This window comes from Rhynchophorus ferrugineus, unplaced genomic scaffold (genome assembly GCF_030347505.1).
Source record: "Rhynchophorus ferrugineus isolate W39M unplaced genomic scaffold, kcgeb_rfMv2 rfM6, whole genome shotgun sequence".
Taxonomy (NCBI): Eukaryota; Metazoa; Arthropoda; class Insecta; order Coleoptera; family Curculionidae; genus Rhynchophorus; species Rhynchophorus ferrugineus.
In genome coordinates this window covers 20,238,922-20,264,683 of record NW_027472585.1, presented here as the reverse complement: position 1 = coordinate 20,264,683, position 25,762 = coordinate 20,238,922, and the positions used below count along the sequence as shown (strand labels likewise).

The following is a 25,762-nucleotide window of genomic DNA, read 5'->3' as shown; positions in this document are numbered from 1 at the left end:
AGCATTATTATCAATATATATATTGAACCAAACCAAACCACATGAACTTGTGTAATATATAAATGTTACTTCGCTGGCTCCCCAGTTTGCACGATGGGTATCATCTTCTCATCCACCTCCTCCGAAGTAGTAGTTGGAACCGACAGTATCAGGACGCCATCGGAAGACAGCTTCAATTCCACTTTATCCATGTCGTAGTTCTTCGGAACTACGTACCTCCTAACGAAATGTCTCGAAATGTACCCGTGCTCGTCCGGTTGTTCTTCGTGTTTACCCTCAACAGTCACCACATTGTCCCCGGTGACCTTCACACTGATTTCCTCAGGTTTGAATTGTTGAACGTCTAGCATGGCCTGGAACTTATCTTTATCGAAGCTAATGAGAGAACCGCTGTCTTGCTGGGACACGTTGGACCTCCAGTTCCTCATATAACCGGCGGGAGTCCTTGAGAGTAAGCGGCTGTTGAGCGTGTTGCTGAGTAGGTCATCCGGTTCCAATCCCAGCCCGAAATGCTGGTCGAGAAGCCTGGACGGTCGCAGGAAGAAAGGATTGTCGAAAAAATACGGTATCAAAGACATATTCGCGACCTGAACGCCTAAGGATACTCTCACTGAAGAGGAACGCCGTTCGACTCGGTTTTTATATTCCGAACACGCCCGAGGCCGTTCGAGAGTGTTCGAGAACATCCAACTTGTCGCTATTCGACATATTATCTAATCGATCTTTGTATCTAATAGCAATCTAAATATAGGCCTATAAACGCATAGCTAATAAATAATTAGCGACCTTGATAATTAACACCATGTTAGTTATCGTGTTTTTCGATATGTAACAGTTTATTTGGGAGTTATTCGTGGAAATAATAACAAACATTCATATCCGTCGTTTTAATCGTTTAACTTACGTTTGACTTGCTATTTTTACGGTCTATCGTATTTTTCGAGAATATGGATTAAAAAATATTACAACTTAAAAAGTTATCGTTCTTTTGTTTGGAGGACTGCATTTTATATTTTAGGATATTGTTAAATGATTTTACTACATTGGCGTCCCAAAAATTAACATTTTGGCAATTTTTTTCTTAAACTCGTCGAATATATAAAAAATAAATATATTTCGAGCAGTTTAAAAAAATATATAAATTTAAAATGTAAAAGAGCATTAGATAATTGGAACACATATTGTTTCATACACTGTAAGGAATAAATTACAATCATTGAAGTGATAAAATAACATTAATTCATTTTGCAAATGCACTTATTCTCATAGAGCGAGATAGATATTTTATTTGATGAAATAAGACTACAAGACAACAATAATCAGAGCGAATCACCTCACGCCTGTAAATTGATGAGATGAGATTTTGTTTAATAAAAACATGGACAGTAAAATCCTTTTTTTTTAAAACGTATCATTAGTTTTAAAAAAAGTATCGAACTTTTAGTTTTGAATTAAAAATCTAAGGTTTTTGAAGGGCAGTATCGAAGTTTCGCTGTGAGTTTTCTCACCCTGGTCATCAAAAAAATTTGGTTGGAAATGTAAGGTTGGAGTGAAGAAATATCGATAATGGTGAAAATATGTATCGATATATTTTTGTTTCTCCGGTATATCGATATATTTTTTTAAGTATCGAAACATAGCACATTTTATGACTTTTTCTGTTATTTCTAAATATTAATGCAAGAGTCTACTCATAGGAACGCCTGGCCCGCGCATTAAAATTTAATTTTGTCACGTTGCCAGTTTTTGCAAATTTTTCGTATATTTCAAGAAAATTAATTTGATATATCAGTTTACATTCAAGTTTAAATTTTGATTAACTTATTGCTACAAATGTCATCTTACAGTATATATTAAAAGTAATACTAAGAACATTTTATAAAAATATTTAATTTTAAAATATTTTTTTATTATAGGAAAAAAGAAAAAAAACAATATGTACTATAGCAAATATATATTATTTATCCGTATATAAACATTACAATGTTAAACTAAAATTAACAAACCAGAGTCTCTTTATATATAAGTATATGAAAATATGTGTATAACTTATAATATTTGAAAGGGTATTAAACAAAAAACTATTGTTTTACTTATAAAGTTGTTTTATTTTACGGAAAAAAGAAGCGACTGGTTGAACGGTGATATAAAGCGATACTGGGAGTATATTAGAAAACAGACCAACTCATGTCACTGGTTCACCATTAAGGTAGATTTTTAAAACAGTCGGCCGGATAGTCAGGGCCGTATTACATAACATATCTACATGCACAAATGGAGATATTAATGAGTTTTAAACGTCTCTTACCCTTGGATATAATCTTATAATACCTGATCGATAACAAGCAAATCTAGACATGCTACAGATTTACATATGTAGACGTTCTTATATTATACTTCCACATTTCAAAATCTTCAATCGAGTTAAATTTTATTATTTCTTGTTCAATCTTCTCACACAAAATACATCGTGGATTGTACATTCACAAAACTAATTGTCCTAGCATGGTGTGTTCTACTAAAACAAAACAGAAATTATCGATACATTGAAAATGTAAAAGATAGTTATTGTTTCTTCGCTGGCTCCCCAGTTTGCACGATGGGTATCATCTTCTCATTCACCTCTTCAGAAGTTAATTGGAAAGAAATTAACGCTTGTTAATTTCTTAACAAGATAACTCAAGAAAGGTATGAACACCTTTCTTAACTATTAATCGGTATACTATTGCAAATTATGCAATATAACATTACAGTATTCACATTCACCATTGTTGATGCTGGATATTCCTTTTATGAATTTTTGATACCTGGTGCATAAGGATTTGGATAAAAACTAGAAGTTTACTTGATCTCTTTACTTCGCCATGACTTGGTAGATTTGATCTGATCATTTTAGACGGCGGTCGAAATGAAGTCCCAAGATATTTTGTTGTCACGGAATGGGAACCTTTTTGGTCATAAATTGTTTTCAGAAATGGAATGTTTACGGTGTAATATTATGGCTTGGGTTTTTTTTGTGGATTAATTTACACAAAATTTATTATTAGATTAGAAAGAAGACAGTCTCATCCACATAAAACGAGAAACACATAAAGATTTTACTGTTTCTGCTTTAGGGATTTTAGAAAAGTATATATCAAACAGTACAGTTTCCTCCCGTGTCTCTTACTCGAGAAAGGACCACCGATTTTTGCTTGGAATTATTATTTTTCCAACTAAAAATGTATCAAGTTTAAAAGATCACTGGAAATATGTAACATACGAAATACAAACGTGATAATATTATGGTATTTTTAGAATTATTTCTCAGAACTCCAAAATATGTATTTGATGGGATTATGAGATGACATATAGAAGATCGCTTCAGTAAGTGACGTTCTGTACAAATTTATAAACTAGTACTTAATTTACTTTCTACCCTATGTTATTCTAAAACCTATTCTGTGTGTTTATCAATCAGGCCCATTTACAGTAAACGTTTTAGCCTATACACTTCACTGACTTAGCGCATTTTAAATTAAATGGCAAGTGCAAATGGGTGCACTGATACTCTTTCAAAGTTCTTGACACTTTGAATCACACTCGTTATAGCTTCCAGGGGCATATCACAATGAATTAGTTTTAAGTTAGAATAATTTAGATTTACACCGTGAAAGCAAATACATCTAGTTCTTCATTTTTTTCTAAATTATGCGTCGATCTGGATTCATTCTCAGATATTTAAAGTTATCTGCTTGCGAGAATTAATGATCATGAATATTCGTTGAAGGAGAGGGGCTTCTATTATTCATTCGTTATGACACTGTGTCTCTACCCAGAAACAGATTTTGTTGGTTTTTATTAATTTGAAATGTTCCTTGTGGCTGCTATCGGATCATCTTGAGATTATCAAATCGTATCGTTAGCACACAGTAGTCGTTCTTGAGGTCAGTAGGTCTGTACTATAGTCTAATTAAAGTTATTTTGTTGTATACGTCATCAAGATGTTTAATATATTGCCTGCCGCAATTTCTAATTCGTTTCAGAATCAGACAAGATTTTCCTTCTCATTTTATTCTAGTTAAAAAAAGACACATTGCTCTCTCTTTACTATATATACAGGAAGTATAACAATAGACCAAGGACACTGCCCTTAGACAGTATCTGTATATAATGTTGTAGTTTGGTGCATTCGCCACCCTGTAGTAGAATCTGCGAGAAGAGCAGGTGGGACAGAAATTATGACAGTAAAAATTTACAGGATACACCTAGTATTGGACTTCCTGTAGCTGTCTCTTCGTTTAATTATGCCTAATATGTCGAAATTGATGATGATTGATGAAAAAATTTTATAATCAAATTAACCAACATAATCAACTACAGGGGATAGAAATAATATGAACACCTTGCAATATAGTATATTTTATTGCATGTTAACAACACTAATTCCTTGTAAATAATTCTACGTGTATGTTCTATTGTTTTTACATTCCAAGTAGGTTATTTCTAGTGTTGGGAACTATCAACTGAAATTGACCACCGACTGTTTAGTAATTGAGTACTTTTTACTATCGACTGTTTCAGTCGCTATTTATGGTTCGACTGATTTTGTTACTATTTACTATCGATTGTTTCAGTCGTAGTTTCAGTTACTATTTTTGGTTCTACTAGTTCCATTCAACTGATTTTTAATGTTCTGGCTCTGTCGTCCTAGCCGCGACCTTGACAAAAATGTACCCAATTTATGCTTACATAGATTTATATGCAATATATATAGTTATAGTTTGCTTGTATATAACAATATATTGTATATTAATATTATAGCATTCTGGTACGATATTTTTCAAGATTGTTAATGTAATAGGGTAAAATTGGGAATGATAAATAGTAAAATACTTTTGACCGTTTTTATGGCAATATTTCGATTACTCTCTCGATTTTTGTTAAAAAATATTTCCGTTCAAGAATAAATAAAGCATTTGTATCATTTTTAAATATGTCCTGAATCAATTTTTTGTTTCTAACATTAGATATATGTTTAATTTTTATATAGTATTTATGGTTATTGTACATCTTTAGTTTTTGGATTTTCTTTAAATTCTATTTTATTATCTATATTTATTATAGTATATTATTTAAAAATAACAATTAACACATTAAAATGCAATAAAACTTTTTGGGGTATTATTCCATTACATAAAAAAATTCCATTCTTTTTTACAAATCCACAGAACATTCAAATATAATAGTAATTTTACTTCGTTTAAAATTAAATTATAAATTACATGTTATGTATTATTATTGTAATAGTATACAGTAATTATTTTTTTCCTTTCATTTTTTAAAGTTAGTTCATGAAGGGATTTATACATCTCCATCTCGCTTATACTACCATTGGAAAATATAACCACATATAAAATTAACTGCCCCAAGCAATTATCTCAGTCTTTTCCTCTGTCACAATTTATACAGGAAAGGATTCGTACATCTTCGTCTGACATCACAAATTGAAAAAAAGAGTCGAACCGTGAATAGTAATTACTATTTTCAGTCGCTAGTATTTTGACTATCGACGGTTTCGACTATTTTCAGTCGATAGTTCCCAACGCTAGTTATTTCTATGAACTAGAACTAGAACTTACTCTATGGTTATATTTAAATGCGTAATATGGTTCCTTCTGTGATGGTTAAAACAAGCAGTCATAATGAGTGAAGAAAATAGCTAAATTTTTAAATTATATTAAAACAGTACTGTGAGAGTTCCACAACTGGACTGTCACTGGGAAACATTTTACAACGGGAGCAACGCTAAGATGCAAAAGATATGGTACAACGATCATAAAACCTGGACACTTGGTCGGGTTTATGTAATGAATTATTATTTTTTAACTATTTAATCATTAAAAAAAAGTTATACAACGTAATTTATTCATTTTTGTTTTCATTTAAAATTAAATTAATGAATTAAAATCTAAAATTGTCCGCGACCAGTTCAATACCAAAGAAACTTCTCGAATATGCAGGAATTTGCCAAAATATACTTTTGATTCATGTAAATATATCATCGGTTAAAATCACGAAGTAAACAAATCCTTGTTAAAATCTCGTATAAAATTTTGAAATATTCTACATATAGATTTATTATAATGATAAATGAACTCATTACAGTATTAATTATTATTATAACAGTAAAATTAATTAAATTAATATTAATTATTGGTGTATCTAGCAATTTAGAACCCAATATGTAACATAATTTCTTTTTATTTTAAAATGAATTCAATAGCTCAAGATTTTGAAACATGAAACATACTTTCTGTACGATTGTGCGATAAATACATGTTGATGTGCATTTCCCAAATTAAAATTAATTTAAAGTACTTAAGCAAAGTCAATAGTTTCATATAGAAGTTCCTCTGGTTTGGTTTGCTTCAATATTTTGATTTCCTGCCTGTTGTCTATTAGCTGTATTGCTCCTATGTTGCTGCGATTTTTGTGCGTTGCCTTATTGGTTACATGGCGATAATCATTACTAATTAGCCGAAGAACTTTGCCTTGATCGCGTTGAATAGTAATTACTGTTATGATATAATAATGGTGATTGATTCACCTCAAACCAGTGAATGAACTAACTGGTTTGAGGTTTTAAGTCCAACTTTATATTTGAACCTTCAAATATTCTTTAGAAGTCAGAAATGTAAACAAACCTTTACTAATTCACATGTAAAAATATCACAGGTTTTATTTATAAAGGAGATTTAGTTCATTGTGTATTGAGTGTATTAAATGACAAATTAACGTGCGTATGAGTGATGGCTTGCTTAAATTAAGAACTTAATTATTTCATTCTTGAGATAAATTAAATAAAAGGCATATATATAACATCTAACATTAGATGCTATCAAAGCAATGATATCAGACAAGTCTCCCAAACATAAATAAACATTTATTAAAGCACTTCCTTCTAAAATATAACCAATAGAAATGATTTATGTTAGTTTTATTTATTACTCAACATTCAAACTTATTTCCGCAGGCTAAGGTCTTAAAACCACACCTATCCTCTTATCTACCTTCTTGTTACTAAAAAAAGAATACTTGGAACACTTGCAGACAACACAGTTCCTAGGGCAATGGGTATTTCTATATAAAACTATGGAATAGCCATAAGTGACAGTCAACAACTGCACAAATGATTTTTTTTTATTTATTAATTTCTTGGAACGTCAACAATCTGCCCGTGGGCAATAAGTATTATTGTTTGATTTCCGTTATATAATATAACCATCCTAACATGTAGATCACCTCAGTAAGTGATCTGCTGTACAATTTACATCTAAATCTTATTCTAGATACTATTCTAACTTATTCTAGAAATTATTAAATTTCACTCTATGTATCTATTAATCAGTTCGTATGGTAGTTTGCGTTTAATCCTACGCACTTCACTGTCATCGCGCACATTTAACTGTTTGGCGAGTGCATTAGGATGCACTAATAGTCTTTCAGAGTACTTCGCACTAGAACTTCGAATCACACTCGTTATGGGTTCTCTGTGAATATCGCGTTGAATCAGTTTGTTGGACACGTAATATGGGGCATCGACGATGACTCGCAACGCTATATTCTGGAACCTCTGGAGGATATCTATGTTAGATTTGCTAGTAGTACCCCACAGTTTAATACCGTAGGGCCCAGATGGGCCTAAGTATTGACTTACACAGCAAAACCTTGTTATCTAATCATAATTTAGATTTACGCCCTATCAGCCAATACATTCGGGTTAGTTTAATCCCAAGCTGTTTGCGTTTTGTCACTATATATTTTTTCCAAGTCAGACGTCGATCAAAATACATTCCCAGATATTTAACGCTGTCTGCTTGCGGAAGTTCATGTTTATTCAATTTTACTAAGGGACATATTCTTCTGCAAAGGGTGAAAGTCATATGGGTAGATTTTATCTCATTTGCTTTGATACGCCACGTTTTCAACCACAATTCGACTTTGTTAAGGTGAAGTTGGAGGTTTTTTGTGGCTGATATTGGATCCTCGTGTGATGATAAAACCGCTGTATCGTAGTTCAGCTGTGCGGAACACCTGAATATTGGGCTGTAGGTCAGTGTATTCGTCACCCTGTTTGACAATAAAATACGGAGGTACGATTTCAGCAATTGAGAGTGCATATGGGGAAAGAGCTTTTTCCATTTAACGTGCAGTCCAGTGTGCCACACCTTGTCGAAGGCCTGAGAAATATCGAGAAATGCAACGGAACAATATTTTTTATCGTTTAAGTTTCTGTAATTTGATTAACTAGTCTATGTATTCGTTCTGTTGTTCCGTGTTCATTACGGCAGCCAAATTGATAGTCTGGAATAATATTTCTCTCCTCTGTGATTAATTTTAATCTCTTAATGTATAATTTTTCGAAAAGTTTTGAGATGACAGATAACAGGCTTATAGGACGATAAGAGGAGACGTCTTCTGATTTTTTCCCAGGTTCTTCCATTCCATTTTTTGTCCCAGAGTCTGGAAATTACAGCTTAATAGATCTATATATGTTCATGTCAATTTTCCATTATGGCAAAAATATTGAAACACAATTATAGCATTTGAGAGGTGCCTAATTCCTTATGCAGATCCAGATAAATAGCTCGTTATCCACCTTGATAGTAGATTAAGTTCGAAAAATGATCCAAGCCATCTTCGTCAGGTGATAACCATGACTTTTTCGCTTAAAATTTTCAAAACATATTCATTTTTCCTCACCCGCCACTATTCTATGCAGTAGTTACTTCCTTTCATACATTTGAAGCCGCATTTCAAAGCCAATTTTTCAATTATCTAATTGCCTGTCACTCAATTCATGTGGACCCATATGGAAAGACTTCCATCGTTTGTAATCATTCACAAATTTCAACTCGGATTACATTCAACTCTTCTGCTAAATGGTTTTGAGTTTATATCGGGTCATCAGTCGAAAACTACTGCAATTTCGCGTGTTGAAACGTTTTGGCCTACCAAGACTTTCTTTGTTTTGAAATCGTCACATTTGAATTGTCGACACGCTTCACAAGTTGTTCTTATCATTCGGGCATATTCACCGTAAATCTTTATGAGCAAACGATGATGTTCAGTGTACTTTTGAGACTAATGTCAGTAGAATAAAATTATATATGTATCAAGTAATAATTATGGTTAGTTAAATTTGTTACAATAACTGAATAGTAATTCCCGACACCTGGAAGACAAAGAATGATTTGTCAGTCAGTAATAATATATATTTGGACATAGAATATATTGGACATCGGAATTATGGGATTGCAAAAATCATCAAAGCGATTAGTAATCCAACGCAGCCAAAACAAGTAACAAATAAAGAACTGCACGATAACCTCGAAATAAAATGGACCAAACCAAACAAACTTGTATAAAATGTGTAGTGTTAGTATTAACAGTAGCTTAAGTTAGTCTAATTTAATTTTAATTTGGGAAATATATACATCAGTATTGCCGCACTCATCTTGCTTGTGAATCAAAATATAAATGATTAATAGTAATTAATTTATGATTAAGATTGTCCTAAGTGTATCTAACAAAAGACGTTAGATTAAAGTACAATCATAGAGAAGTTTGTAATTTAATTCATTAAGTTTTATTTCCATTTTAAAATAAATTCAATGACACAAAATTTAAAAATAGACGTTCAACTAAGCTATGCTGAGCAACATGACATGATGCCGGCCTTTCGAAAATGCAGGAATTTGCGAAAATAAACTTTCGATTCATTTAAATACCTCATCGTTTGAAGTCGCAAATGTAAATAAACCTTCACTAAACCACTCTTCTCCAAAATTTTTACAGATTCTATTTATAAAGGTGATTTACTTCATTCTGGATTTTATGTCACGGACATAAAATTAACATTTTCAGTCATTTTTTTTAAATTTAAAAGCTTTTTTCTTCTTTCTATTGAGGTCATTGTTATATAATTCAGAAAAATTTTTGTTTTTTAAATGAATGCAGTGAAACACAGGCTAAAATTAGACGAGGCAAGTTCGTTAACATCAAAATATATCGAAATTTGCCAAAATATATCTTTGATTCATTTAAACAATCACCGTTTTGTGTCATAAAAATAAACAGTCATTTTTGGAATTACTTATATTTATGTTTTTTAACTCTAGAATTGATCCAGAATGATTCACGTTTTATTTTGATATTTTCTGTGTATTTTATATCTCATAATTATATATTTGTGTTAACGATTATAGAATATCAGTTGATCGGATATGAGAATATAAATATTCAATTCTAACTGGAATAAATAATTTTAAAAAAATATTTGAAAAAGTAGTGTTTTTGCTTTAATGTACAGTTTGGTATATAATTTGACATTGCTTTTTAATACACAACATTCGTAGATTTCTTTTCTGGCGCATAAATAACTATTGAAACATGTTGAAGCATAAAGCATCCCTACGGCGCTGAAATATATCGATATTTTCTGATAAAATCGATATTTTCATTGGCCGATATTTTACAATATTTAAAAAAAAAAGATATATTTTTTACATTTAAAAAACCTTTTAATCATTTTTAATTATTAAATTAAGTACCAATTTTAAAAGTTTATTAAAAGTATCGCTACTTTAAAAAAATTATTTTTATATACATTTTAAAAACCATTTTAAAATCATTTTTAATTGTTAATTTTAATGGTTTATTAAAAATATGGCTATTTAAAAAAAACTTGAGAATATAGATGTATTTCAGTGCCGATATATCAATATTTTTTAACACCACCAAACACTTAACTAATTAAATTGCCTACCATAGATACTAATGTAAATAAAATATTGAAACAAATATACTGTTACCAACTACAATTTATTTAGATCTAATACATATATCATTGAAGGACTTAAATTACAGTTAATTATACAGCAACAATAGTTTATATATTATATATTTATATTGAACTCTTTTATATACCACCTATGATTTTTACTATGTAGCGTTGTATTATGTTGTATTAAACCTCTTGGAGGCCTAACCCATTTGATTAACTATAGTATATTCTATAATTATTTTACTGTCACTGGAGAGAATATTTACATTTTTACGTTACCTTACCAAACTATTTTTCACTGTGTTTTTTCTTTATTTTCATCTGTTACTACTTGCGTACATTTTTCTTTATAAAATTTTACCGATTTTATTTTTTTGAAAGAAAAATATTAAAAAAGAATATCCAAATGAGTGTACTGCAGTATTTGGAAATAGGCTACTAAATAATTCATTCATTCTTTCATGTAGAGCGCTTTAATCTAATCTCTGTAGGGCAGCCCTCTGGGTTTGAAAGGAGGTAAAATAACAACCATATTAAAACAACATAAAATAATTTAGAATCTTAAAGAAATAAAAACAGTGTAAACAAAATAAATGATATTACAGGTACTTACACAATAAATGGCAAAATAAATCAAGCAAATTCCAAAGGGTGGATTATTGTACCCTTAAATAATAGCACCAACAAATAATTGTATCGACAAGTAATGGATGGTATTAATACTATAAAGTAACAGTTGTGAAAAAGCAAATGAAAATGTACATGAATAGCCACTTTTCAACGACAAAAGTGAAATTAAAAATATACAGGAAATATAACAAAGATTTGTGGTTATTACGACAGACACTTCTAATGACATAACCATGATGGTTGACAAGTTGACATCTTCTTCCACAGTAGTTAATAATAACGGACAATCATAGCAGATAACGGATAATAGAGATAATTGATAGTAATGCTAGAATGAAGTGACATGTGCACACGGTACGAAGGGAAAGAAAATCGCGAAGTATGAGCTCACATCATATCTCCAACAATAATGGATGTTCAACATAATTCCCTTCAAGGTTGATACACTGATTATAGCGACCCTCCAACTTTTCGATGCCAATTTTGTAGTACGATTTGCCCTTTGTTTCAGAATAGGCGTCAGTTTCGGTGATCACCTCTTCATTCGATGAAAATTTTTTCTAGCGAGCATTCTTTTGTGATCTGAGAACAGGAAATAGGCTGGGGGCCAGAAATGGAGAATACGGTGGATGAAGAAGCAATCCAAAGCCTAATTCATGGATTTTTGCCATCGCTTTCACTGACTTGTGACAAGGTGCATTATCTTTGTGAAGCAGCACTTTCTTTTTCTTCAAATGGGGCCGTTTTGAGGTGATTTCGTCCTTCAAACGGTCCAATAATGCTATGCAATAGTCGCTGTTGATGGCCCTTACTTTTCAAGATAGTCAATGAAAATTATTCCATGAGCATCCCAAAATAAAGACGCCATAAGTTTGACAGCCGACTGTTGCGTTTGCCCACGCTTTGGAACGGGTTCATCGTGTGCAGTCCATTCGGATGACTGTTGATTGGACTTTGGAGTGAAATGGTGGAGCCATGTTTCATCCATTGTCACATACCGACGCAAAAACTCGGGTTTATTACACTTGATCATCTTCAAACACTGCTCCGAATCATCAACTCGTCGTTGTTTTTGGTCAAAAGTGAGCTCGCGCGACACCTACATTGCATAGAGCTTTCTCATACTCAAGTATTCGTGAATGATATGATGTACACGTTCAGTTGATATCTTTAGAGCGTCTGCTATTTCATTCAGTTTCAATTTACAGTCATTCAAAATCATTTTGTGGATTTTTTAATGTATTCGTCGGTACCAAACTCTTTTGGGAATCCACTGTGTTCGGTGCCCATTTCACTCCATCTAAACTTAGCATACCAATCCTTGATAGTTGATTTTCCTGGGGTAGTGTCCGGAAACTTCGCATTAAGACAAGTTTTTGCGTCAACTGTGTTTTTTCCCTTCAAAAAGCAATATTTTATCAACACCCGAAATTCCTTTTTATCTATATACAAATAACAAAAGTTGCTTCACTCAAAATTCTATAATTCACAAACTAATGATCCGACAGCTGTCAAAGTTATAAACGCATCTTTTGAGGGTTAGGGCTAACTAAAAACATATGAATTTAATTCTAATAGCGCCACCAATGTGTCAGGTTGGGACTTTTCAATTCACTTATTATTGACTTATTGACTTTAAATTATTAATAATTCGTAATTATACATCAGTTACTATGGTCACCCTGGTATCACTTTCTGGCTTATAATATAATTATAATTTATATGTTATAGATGCAATGAAAATACTTTATACTTATACTTTATTTTTATTATCTTTAATTACAATATTTTAAGAATTATGAGACGAATAAATAACAAAACAGGGGAAAATAAGATAGAATCCAACTATCTTTAAATTGGATTAATAGATAAATAAACAAAGAAGGAAACAGAAAATTAAAAATGAAATGAAACTAAAAAGATAATACTGGAATACTTTGTGAACAAACTCACCATTTGATGAAACTCAAGGAAATTTTATGAAAAGTCAAGAGAATAAAAAAGGTTGAGCATCGCGTCTTCACAAGTAAATTATTATGAAGTTGGCGTTCCTTAAACATGTTAAGATATCATATTTGGTAATACCAACCCTAGTAAAGGACCAGACATGCTGCCATTCAGGGCAAGTGTATCCAGTATTATTTGGTATCCACAAAGGCCACCAATCCCACAATTAAAAATCCACCACGTTTGCTTTAGATTATCGTTCAAACCTTTTTAAACATAAATGATCCAAAATTTAAAAAAGTCTAGACTATCCAATTATCAGATGGAATCGTAAATACCACAAATATTTGGAACGATTTATGATTTCCTTGTACATGTCTTTGCGTTGAAAGAAAAAAATTATGTAAATACCATAAAGATTGGGAACGATTTTCTTGAATGGTAGAGCTCCTTGCGTTTTAAAAAAATATCGAGAAAATATAAACAAATAAAACTTGCTTTAACATCTCTTACTGCATCACCAGTACTGCTGTCTATATGAAAAATGCGTATGTGAATAAGTCAGTATATGGAGAACATATATTCAGGTGTCCATAACATCAACGTCAAATAAAATATTTCTTGGTTTCATTGTTTAATAAAAAAATGAGTAGTTATTCCTAGTCCTAATACTCATTTAAAATATCACCAAATTTGATGCAAATCTCACGAAAAAATTCTGTATAAGGAGACCGATTTATGGCCATGCGACGTCAGTGTTTACGTCGTCGTCATAACACACGCCAACGCAAGGAGCCCGCGTCTTATTCACAACAGTTACGGACCGAGGCGCTATGACTCAAACTTGGCAACGGTCTACGTTCAGTTCATTCTGCCTACATGCGTTTTTCCTGATTTCCGTCCGAAGTATAAAACGCGCCGGCGGATTTCAGGTGGATTCAGTGAATTCTACGAAACTCGAACGGTACAACCGCTTATTTCGAACTCGAACGCCCGTAATCGACCTGTCAGACATGTCTCTGTTACCTTACATCTTCGACATCCATCCCAGCAAGTCGTTCTTGTCGTGGCCCTCTTTGCTGTCGACCAGCGATGATTTCTTCAAGCCACTGCGCATGTCCAGCTTCTGGAACGACATCAGCCAGCTACACAAGGACATCACCGTCGACAAGGATAAGTTTGAAGCTAACGTCAACGTTCGCCAGTTCAAACCCGAGGAAATATCAGTAAAACTCGACAGAAACACGGTGACAATCGAAGGAAAACACGAGGAAAAACCCGAACACGGATACATCTCCAGGCAGTTCGTCAGACACTACACCTTGCCCGACGACTGCGATGCCCAGAAACTGCAGACCAAGATCTCCTCCGACGGACTGTTGGTGCTCTCCGTTCCAAAGAAAGCCGAAGACGAGAAACTTCAAATCCGTGAGGTACCCGTAAATACCTCTACCAACACCTCTTCTAACACCACCTACAACACCGCCTCCAAGACCTCTTATAACACCTCATCATCGGAATCTCGCCAGACAACCATGGAAGAAGAAGAGAAGTCCGATTATCAGAAGTGGCGAGAAGAAAGAATCAGGAATGGCGAATTAAAGGAAGCCAAACCTATGGATCCCGAGAAACTTGCAGAAACAATGGCGGCTTATCAACAATGGAAAGAAGAAAGGCAAAAGCTGATCGAATCCATAATGAACGAGGAAACACCCTTCAAGAAATGGAGAGAGGAAAGACGTAGACTTTCGGAAGACAACACCGAGTCTTACCAGAAATCGGAAACCGTGAGCCAGAGCAAGCACGAAGCCTGTCAAACCGAGAACAACAAAAACGTTCGGGACATTCCCATTAAAATGGCCCAAGAAAAAAAACAGACCACCGAACAACAGAAGAACTACGTTAACAGCAAGTCACAAGTGAGGGATATCCCCATTGACATCAGCGACAGTTTCTGCAAGAAAAGCGAATCAATTTTCGAGAGCAACGTTCAAAAGAAAGCCGTACATATCAGGGAGATTCCAATCGATGTGAAAAGTTACAAGTTTAACGACTTCAAGACCAACGAGATCAAGAAGGAACAGTACAGGGAAATACCAATCAACATGACGGGAACCAAATTTTACAGAGGCTAACGGATAACAACGAATTAGAGCATTTTTTTTGTTTGTATTTATTGTTGTATATAATGTATATGAATTCTATTTATTTTTTCTACATCTTGTAATATTGGATAAATAAATTTTTTACTATGTTATTAATTGATTGATTTTATTCCAATGAATTTTGAGTAAATAAATAAAAATTGATATCACATTTGACTGTCTTTTAATATCATTAAAAACAAAACCTAGATATTACTATAAAAAAATATAAACAATGGTTATGGAGTAATAGAAATTTATAGGACTTTTTCTAAAAATATTGTATAAAATATAGTTACATTAGGTAATAAACAAGTTACCAATATTTTTTAAAATTATTATTACTCTTAATAGTTCCACAATCTGTCCAGAGGGCAATAAGTATTTGTTATGTTAATATTATATATACATGGCATGCAGAAAATCACTTCATTACGTGATATGCTGTACAAAATACTATTTTAATTAATTAGTCTTATTTAAAGCTTATTCTAAAGTCTATATATGTCCAATAATCAGATCGGATAGTGTTAAAAGTTTTAGTCTACGCACTTCACTGTCACTTCACATATTTAGCTGATTAACGAGTACATTGGGATGCACTAACACCCTTACTTCTTAATACTTACTTAAGTACTTCACACAAACACATTAAATTACACTCGTTACTAGTTCTAGAGAAATATCGCGTTGTAGACTTGCTAGCGGTTCGCCATAGTTGGATTCCATATGACCAAATAGGCTTGAGTATATATTTATACAATAATATCTTGATATCTAATGATAACTAATAAAGCCAATGCATTTGGTAGATCCGATCCAATCCGTTTGGCGAGAATATGCTTTTTCCAAGGTAAACGTCGATCTAGGTGCACTAAGACATTTAGCATACTCTGCTTGCGAGAGTTGATAATTATTGATATACACTGGTGGACATGTTCTTCTACACAGCGTAAAAGTTATATGACTGGATTTTGTTTCGTTGACTTTTACACGCCATCTTTTCAGCCACATTTGTATTTGATTTTGGTGTGTTTTGTTTTTTATTTTTATTGTAGGTAGGTTAGCTGTGTATGGAAGATTATAGTGTACTGGGCCCCTGTACAATACCTTGCGGAACACCTAAATATATTGCATGTAATTCGGTACGTTCATCGCCTTGTCACCAAAAATGGGACGAAAGAAAATAAATTTTGAAGGAAACCATTTTAAAGGTGCGATGATGTTGTTGGCTGGTGTATCTCAACGTCTGTAGACTTTGATAACATAAACATGAACATTTATGAAATAAGCTACTGTTGATTTTTTAATATTCTCGAATACTCTATATCAATAAAAAATTAAAACAATGTTGCTGCTTTAGCTTCTTTTATTGTAAAATAAGATTCCTCTTGTTTGATTCTAAATATTCTGCATGTGGTGTAAGATTTCAGTAGTTCAGTGTGTTGTTTCAATAATATTTTCTTTAGCTTATGGACAAAGTCGTCACCTTATCGAAGGCTTTTACTACATCATGCAAGTATATAGCTGAACATACATTTTTGCCTTCATTGTCTTTTCCAATTATATCTATTATTCTATGCACCTGGTCAATTGTCGAATGTTTGTTAACAAACTCAAACTGTAGATATTATGTTGTTTCTTTCTATAATCGGTTTTACTCTTTTTATAGGTAGCAGTAAGTAGGTCTATAGGCTTTTTTTCATTTGGCGAAATTACCAATCCTTCTCTATGGCTGCGAGACTTGGGCAATATTACAGTCTGACATCTATAAGCTGGTGGTTTTCATATGCACTGCTTAAGGTAAGTTCTACATATTTTCTTCGAGATTATATTAGAAAAAATTATTCGTTTACGATGCGACAATTAGAGCGCAGTTGAATAGATTCAAAGACGCAATGATTGCAATGGCTTGGACATGTCTGTCGAATGAAAACTGAATTAATTCCCCACATGATTCTGTAGCGAAATCGGTATTTTGTGTGGAAGAAACAACAAACAACTTCGAAAAAGACATGGATTAAACTTATAAAAATCTATTTGAAAAATACGAAACTAGCAATCTTGGAGACCAGAACAGCTATGGCTGATCGCTAACTGTGGCGTGATATAGCGAACAAGAAGAAAAAATGTCTTGCGGCAGCAATAACAGCCTATTGGTCGAGAGTAGCACTACCTATCAGGCACCGGCTACGGATTGATGATGATGATGGATATTTAATTTATCGTAAGAGAAACATAGTTTTATACAACAAACAAACTCTGATGGGCTTTCTTCTTTTGGTTAAAATGCGATAATAAAACTTTGCAGCAATTGTTTTACTGTAATATCACATAAAACATCATTATTTATTTTAAATTTATTTTTAGTATCACAAGGTAGTGTACTGGGACCAATGCTTTATCTACTTTACACTTGTGATATACCACAAATGGAAAATATCACGATGGCTACATTTGCTGATGATACTGCGATTATAGCTGTCGGAGGCAATAGTAAAGAAGCCTCACGAAAATTACAACAGGCAACTGACAATATAGATAATTGGACATAAGCTTGGAAAATAAGAATTAATGAAAGTAAATCTGTACATGTGCATTTCATCTATAAACAGACCGTACAAGCACCAATAACATTAAATAACACTATCATTCCATATAGCAACAACGCTAAATATCTCGGAATGAATCTCGATGCAAAACTTGGCTGGAAGGAACATATAAAGAAGAAAAGAAAAGCACTGGAATTGAAATATAGAAAAATGTACTGGCTAATTGGAAAAAAATCACAATTATCGGTACATAATAAATTGCTATTATATAAGCAAATATTGAAACCTATATGGACATACGGAGTTCAATTATGGGGATATTCTGCAAAGAGTAACATTAATAAAATACAAATTTTTCAGAACAAAGTCTTGAGAGGTATTGTGGGTTCACCCAAATACTATAGGACTGATTTCCTACATCGAGACCTTCAGATACCCACAGTCAGTCAAGAAATCAAGAGAATTGCAAGGGGGCATGAGGAAAGACTCCATTCTCATACTAATATTGAAATATTGCAACTTTGGATACCACCAGAACAGGACATAGACTCAAAAGAATCAAACCATCTGATCTTGTGTAGTGTTGTGTATTGAGGTGCATATATTAAAATATTCAGCAGTGACATGTATAAACATTATTTCACAAGAGACCGAGTTAGGGCCGATGGGTCCTCCTAGTTATATACCTAGATTTAAGTTAGCATAAAGATAAATTGTAGGTTAGACGGAATCGACTAGTAACAATATATTAATTAAACAATAAAAAAAAATTTTTCATAATGGCTAATTTGATTCTTACATATTGTCTTAATTTACGAATCCAGTAATACTATGTAACATTGTAATTATAATAATAACATAATATTTATTAATATTATAGAAAGTAAACTTGAACAGCATAATTTAAAATAAAACTGAGATAAAGTAAAATCCAAATGGTGAATTCGCCAATACTTCTGAACAAAAAATACATACAACTGACGTTGAGAGAAAATGATTGTTGGTTGTTTGAGAAATATTGGCCAATTTTTTTTCTAAATATACTTCAAATTTTGCTCCAAATACGAAAATACCCCTAAATATTACGCATTAAAATAATAAGGACGTCTAAACTATTTATTACATTGGCAAGAAAGTGTTATGCTATTTTCTTTTGATATTTGATATAACACATATTTAGGTTAGGTTACAAGCCTGTTATACTTACTATTTTCGTAATTCAGCACGCAATCCTTGGGACATTTTATCTCCAAAACCTAAATAAGACTGTTGAAGCTCACATATTAGGTTGGAGAGAAAAAGTTATTTCGATTTCCTTGACGCTTCTCAATTTCAGAAGCTCTGATATTAGCCAGCTTTACAACATTTCTTTCGCGTTAATGTGAGTCTTGCAACCCTTTGTGAAGCTTTCTCGTAGATTATTGTAGCACGTAATCCATTTTGAATCGTCATTAATTTAAAAAAAAAGAGATCGATGTTGTTTCATTTTCAGCAACAATTTACACGTTTTTGAAAGTAAAAAGCAAAATATTACGCAAATGACTTTCCGAAATTTTCATTTCCAAAGCGCAATGATTCCCAAATGACTAAGAGTAAACACTGATTATGATGGAAATATTTCTTCAATAAAAATTATCAAAATTATCAGTCTATAAGCTCAGTTCTTCCAATAATCTCAATAATAATTTGAACTATAAACCCTTGATCATATGTTTTAGTCATTAGCCAGGTCACAGCTGAAAATAACGAAATGTAAAAAGCAATGTATAAAAAAATATGATATAATGTTTTATACCGTTTTATTTTATGAAAACTAAACATATACGAATTTTGAGTGCTACGCCTTAAGGAATAACAGCCAAAAACTTTCTAAATATACGACATTAAATGCGTTCTAAAACATTGGCTGTTTATTCTATGAGTGTTTAAAATAATGAAAGCTTTTCATATTATTACCGAATAAATATAATTCGGGTTTTATATTAGAGCAGTGAAATGTGTTACGAGGGTCACTATTTATATTTCGAGAATAGGAAAGAAACAAATAGTTAAGCTACGAATATATATTTATTGTTTTTCAAAGTACTCGCCACGATGATCGATACACTTTTGCATAAGCTTTAACCAATTTTCAAAGCATTTATCCCATTCCGAATGAGGTATCTTCTGTACGGCGGATAACCCATCAATTCGATATTTTGAGTGCTCAAATAGTCTCTTGTTTGAACCGATGTGTGAGCTCGCTTTGTCATGATGAAGAACAATCCGGCGTCTCTTGTTTGTTTTCCTTATTTCACCGAAGACTTTTGGCAAACAAATGGTTGTGTACCAATCAGAATTTACTGTTCTACGATCCTCTTTGAAGAGTTTCGTGCGCGAACAGCTTTTATTGAATTTGGTTCATCTTGGAACATCCATACAGTCGACTGCTGCTTACTTTCGGGTTTATACGAATAGATCCATGATTCGTCACCTGCCACGATTTTATAAATGTCTTTAGAAGTCACTAATCGACACGAGCCATTTTTTGAACGATTGTCAAATTGTGTCGATCCAACGCGAACATAACTTTCGCACAGCTAACTGTTCATGTAAAATCACATATATGCTGGTGGAACTAATGCTTAGGGATGCCTCAATCTCACAATAGGTGTCATGACGATCTTGCTTAATCATTTCGCACACAGCATCGATGTTTTCTGGCACAACAGCCGATTTTGGACGACCTTCACGAAACTCGTCGGACAGCGAACTACGGCCACAATTGGATTCACTAAACCAGCGATACACGGTGTTTTTTGATGAGTCTGATTAAGTTGATTGATGCACTCTTGTTGTGATAATCCACGTCGAAAATCGTAAAAAATCATCGTACAAAAATGTTCACGATTCAGTTCCATTTTTTTGCCGAGGCGATACTTTCAACTAAATATAAAATAAACAAATAGCGTCCGTGCGATAAAATGTTCTGGGTACGTAAATCGTCAAAAATGTTAAACTTTACGATGGAACCATCAGATGGACTCACATAACAACAATGTTGCCAATTCCCGAAATATAAATAGTGACCCTCGTATTAACAAATCACCAGTTTTGAAAAACTTCAAACCAATTTTAAATATTCTCTCCTCTATATATGTTAAGAAAGTATTACCGGAAATTACCGTTACATGGTGATATCTCGATAACAAGGAATTTGTCATGCATGAACACAGTTGATGAAACATGGATTGATTCTTATAAACTGAAATCGAGATGATAGCTGACTGAACAGTAAATATTTTCTAAATTGGCCAAAACATGGTATAATATAGTAATTAAGAAAAACTAGGAAACAAGAATTAAAAATCGATTTGTACGTATACAATTTTGCAAGTTATCTAAAATAATTTTTAATATATCTAATAATAAAGGATCTGTTGAAGATATTACATAATTAATGTGATCCAAAATGAACAAAACTAAGGAATTCAAGAATACTTGAAAATTTAACGCCAACTTAGGCCACATATTGTTTATTATGAAAAGCAACGAGAAAGCTCAAAAAGCCACAGTACCACAACCCACCTGTTAGAAAAACTGGCAATGATTGGGCTAGATGCAACAAAGAAGAGGTTGGCCTTTTCTCAAATCACCTAAAAATGTATTTAAGCCTTTCCTGTGGGAGATTTCCAAAGACGAAAAAAAATTAAATTACCAGCTTCCTAAATTCGATGCAAATTTCACTCAGAAAAGTTAAACAACCATAATGAGAGAGATACATTTTAAAATAAACTTCCGAATATGATTTAACAACCGGAATAATTCTATATAACATTTATATTTAACTCAGTACTATTAATGAATTATTTTCCTAGCATTTGGAAAGTTGCAAAAATAATGATTGTCAAACAAGGAAAAGTATAGGGGTCTTATAAAGTTTAGTATAGGGGATTTTACAGTATAGGGATATAACATAATAATCTTTTTAAATTAATCTCCTAGAACCTCAACAATCTACCCGTGGGCAATAAGTATTATTATATGATTACAGTTATATAATATCACCATCCTGACATGTAGAAGATCACTTCAGTAAGTGATCTGCTGTACAACTTATAATCTAAATCTTATTCTAGATACTATTCTAACTTATAATAAAGTCTGTCCTAACTTATTTTAAAGACTGTTCTAACTTATTCTAGAAATTATTAAATCCCACTCTATGTGTCTGTTAATCATTTCGTATGGTAGTTTGCGTTTGAGCCTACGCACTTCACTATCATCGCGCACATTTAACTATTTGGCAAATGCCTTGAGATGCACTAATAGTCTTTCAGAATACTTCACACTAACACTCCTAATCACACTCATTATGGGTTCTATGGGGATATCGCGCTGAATCACTTTGTTGAACACGTAATATGGGGCATCGACGATGACTCGTAAAACTTTATTCTGGAACCTCTGGAGGATATCTATGTTATATTTGCTACTAGTACCCCACAGTTTAATACCATAAGTCCAAATGGGCCTAGGTATTGACTTATACAGTAAAACCTTGTTATCTGACGATAATTTAGATTTAGGCCCTATCAACCAGTTCATTTGGTTTAGTTTAATCCCAAGCTGTTTGCGTTTTGCCACTATATGTTTTTTCAATGTCAAACCTTGATCGAAATGCATTCCCAGATATTTAACGTTGTCTGTTTGCGGAAGTTCATGATTATTCACTTTTACTGACGGACATGTTCTTCTACAAAGGGTGAATGTCACAGAGTAGATTTTGTCTCATTTGCTTTGACACGCTACGTTTTCGACCACAATTCGACTTTGTTAAGATGAAGTTGGAGGTTTCTTGTGGTTGATATTGGATCCTCGTGTGATGATAAAACCGCTGTATCGTCAGCATATGTTAAAATAGTAGCGTTTCTTGAGGTCGGTAGGTTAGAAGACAATGAACGCACTGAATTTCACCCCATATATTTGATTGCACCCCATTGATGCGAAAAGTGAATAATCGCATGGAGCAAGGTCTTTAGAGTATAGCGGGTGCGATAATAGGAATCATCCAAATGCTTTCAATACTTCTTTTGGGTTTTAGGTTTTGTTTTATGACACGCCACGTTATCATGCTATAAAATTACTTTACCGTATTTCCGTTATTTCCGTGCCCATTCTGGACTTTTTCGATCAATACATGGTTCAAATTGGTCATTTGTTGTCGATAACGGTCACTATTAACTGTTTAACGAGGTTTCAACTTTTCCTAAAACAACAGGCCACTCTGGTCTCACAAAACACAGAGCATTGCCTTCCGACTACTGTTAAAATACCGGTAATGACATTAAAACACCTGGTACATCGACGAACGAATTCGAAGAACACTTATCACCTCCAATGACATCTGTGACCTAATCAATCACACCTAAATAAAATACAACTGTGGCTGAATATATAGCGAATCAAAGTGAAACAAAATATACCCATGTAACCTTTACCCTGCATAGAAGAACATGTCCACCAGTGAATATAAATAATTGTCATATCCCCCGAGCAGATGTTGCTAAGTATTTTGGCATGCATCTATAACGATGTATAAGTTGAAAAAAAAAATATTTGCAAAAAGAAGCAGCTTGTAATAAAACTATATGAAACGTATTGGCCCACCAGGCGAAAATCCTTGGATCCTCGAATAACAAGGTATTACTCTAGGAATCAATGCTTAGACATTTTATCATATGAAATTTAACTATTCGATCTTATTAATGGACACGTAGAATAAGATTTAGAATCCGAGTGTATTTTGGTATTTAAGTAATATATCTTTTTTTTTCTCCGATATATCAATATTTTCTTTAAAATATCGAAAATGTTATATCGATATTGCTTTAAAAATTTTAAAATATCAATATATCGATATTTCTCTCGGTGGCCGACACCCCTAGTCTGCACAATTATGTAATAAACGAACGTAACAATTAATGTTCTTCTTCAGACATAATTCTTTCTTGGGACACACTTAAAAACTGTTTCACTCACACATTCTTCCACTTTTAATGCCTATTATTTAATTTGTTCTTAGGCTGCCAAATCTACATATATGTACTTGCCTTCCAATTAATTTATTCTGTGCCACTTAATAACCCCTTCATAAAATGGTATTTTAGGGTTTTTATATGGCTCGGTGAATGAAGATATATGGTACCCTTTAAATTATTTCTCCTCTTTTGCTGATGTTAATATCAATTTCAGTCGGTGTTACAATCTTTCGCGTTGAATTCCTTAAGCAGTTGTTAAATGATGAAATATGAAACACTTTTTTGTCTTTTCTATTTCCATTAAAAGAAAGCATTCTACTTATGTTACAATAACAATAGTCATAATGTGATCTCTATAACTGTAACTTGTTCATCACTTCATTGAATATCAAGTACAAGCAGCGGTTAACAAAATCTACAAATGGACTAGAGGCTGGAAAATACAGCTTAATAGCCGCCAATCTGTCCATGTTAATTTTGCATCACTTGACGGATGCCCGATTCCTCAAGCAGAATTAGGTAAATTCCTCGGAATATATGTCGATGGTAGGTTAAACTGGAAATATCATGTGAGATAAAAAGCAGAGCAAACTGGACTCATAGTCAAGCAACTGTTCTGGTTAGTCGGAAGATACTCTCAGCTTGATCTAAAATCAAAGAAATTGGTTTATCAGTCAATCATAAAGCCTATTTCGATCAAATAGTATTCCAACGCACCCAAAACAAAGTTCTATGACTAATTACCAATGCCAACGAAGATGCACCATGATCTCAGAATCAAATGGATATACGAAGTGATCCCAGATTTCGAACTAGAACATGAAACAAGGTTGCTAAATCACAGCAACGTGGAAGCAATATAACTACTGGACAACATGCAAGAAATCAGATGATTGAAGCGAACGAAGAAGCGATTGAAGTAAATTACGTAAATTAAAAAACTCTTTTCAATTGGTTCCAATGGGTTTTTATCCTACCTGTAACTCTATTGGACTCCATATTTCTGGTTTACAGTACTTTTCTGGTCCTTGAAAATTACACATGGCTGAGCTTCTAAACTCCTCTCCATTAGTTTGAATGTTTCTTCTTATCCTACCGGTAATTCTGTATAGCCCATGTCTCTAATTTTCTATTGTTTCACTAAACCTTGTAAATTACACACAGCTGCATTACTAACCTCTTCTCCATTGAGTACAACGTTTCGGTTTATCCTACCGATAACTCTAGATCACATGTTTGTAGTTTTCTGGTGTTTCATTAATCCTTGAGTGCTCTGGTGCTCCATCACTTAATTCCGCTACCTCTATTCCCCCGCAGTCTCCGTCCCGAGCCCTCTGCTTCTTTCTATTTATACCGATTAATCTGGGCCCATAACATGTTACGAATCACTTATGATTCAGGATGGGATGGAATTGGAACAAAAGAAAAACTTTATTTACATCGCTGTTTTTTTATACTTTTACCCAACAGCTTCGATACAAATTATAAGTTGTTCTTCTTCTTTTCTACATTGTCTCTTGTATCGACATAAATTATATACGAATGAAATATATCAAAAAAACTCGTAGTTGATAGTGGGCATAACAGCGAATAAAATATATTTTACCAATTTTTCTGAATAAGTATTCAAAGTTATAAAAA

At 33.0% G+C, this 25,762-nt stretch overlaps 1 protein-coding gene, 1 long non-coding RNA gene and 1 pseudogene across 3 annotated transcripts; 1 reads left to right on the top strand and 2 right to left on the bottom strand.

The window, feature by feature from the left end:
• Positions 1–4: 4 nt before the first annotated feature.
• On the bottom strand, positions 5–701 carry LOC143198458 (protein lethal(2)essential for life pseudogene; annotated as a pseudogene). Its single transcript, XR_013006218.1, has one exon. The product of XR_013006218.1 is annotated as a protein lethal(2)essential for life pseudogene (transcript).
• Positions 702–14,223: 13,522 nt separating this feature from the next.
• LOC143198456 (uncharacterized) lies at positions 14,224–15,721 on the top strand. The gene has a single exon (XM_076407705.1). The coding sequence runs from the start codon at positions 14,239–14,241 to the stop codon at positions 15,538–15,540; it is 1,302 nt and encodes a 433-aa protein (XP_076263820.1). The 5' UTR covers positions 14,224–14,238; the 3' UTR covers positions 15,541–15,721.
• Positions 15,722–19,886: 4,165 nt separating this feature from the next.
• LOC143198471 (uncharacterized) lies at positions 19,887–25,461 on the bottom strand. The gene is made up of 5 exons (XR_013006224.1): positions 25,299–25,461; positions 25,099–25,242; positions 24,839–24,933; positions 24,194–24,768; positions 19,887–22,558 (listed from the first exon to the last, which is right to left on the bottom strand). It is a non-coding gene; the product is annotated as an uncharacterized LOC143198471 (long non-coding RNA).
• Positions 25,462–25,762: the final 301 nt, after the last annotated feature.

Excerpts from the sequence above, each read along its gene's own strand:
- LOC143198456 (XM_076407705.1), top strand. The coding sequence starts at position 14,239 with ATGACTCAAACTTGGCAACGGTCTACGTTCAGTTCATTCTGCCTACAT.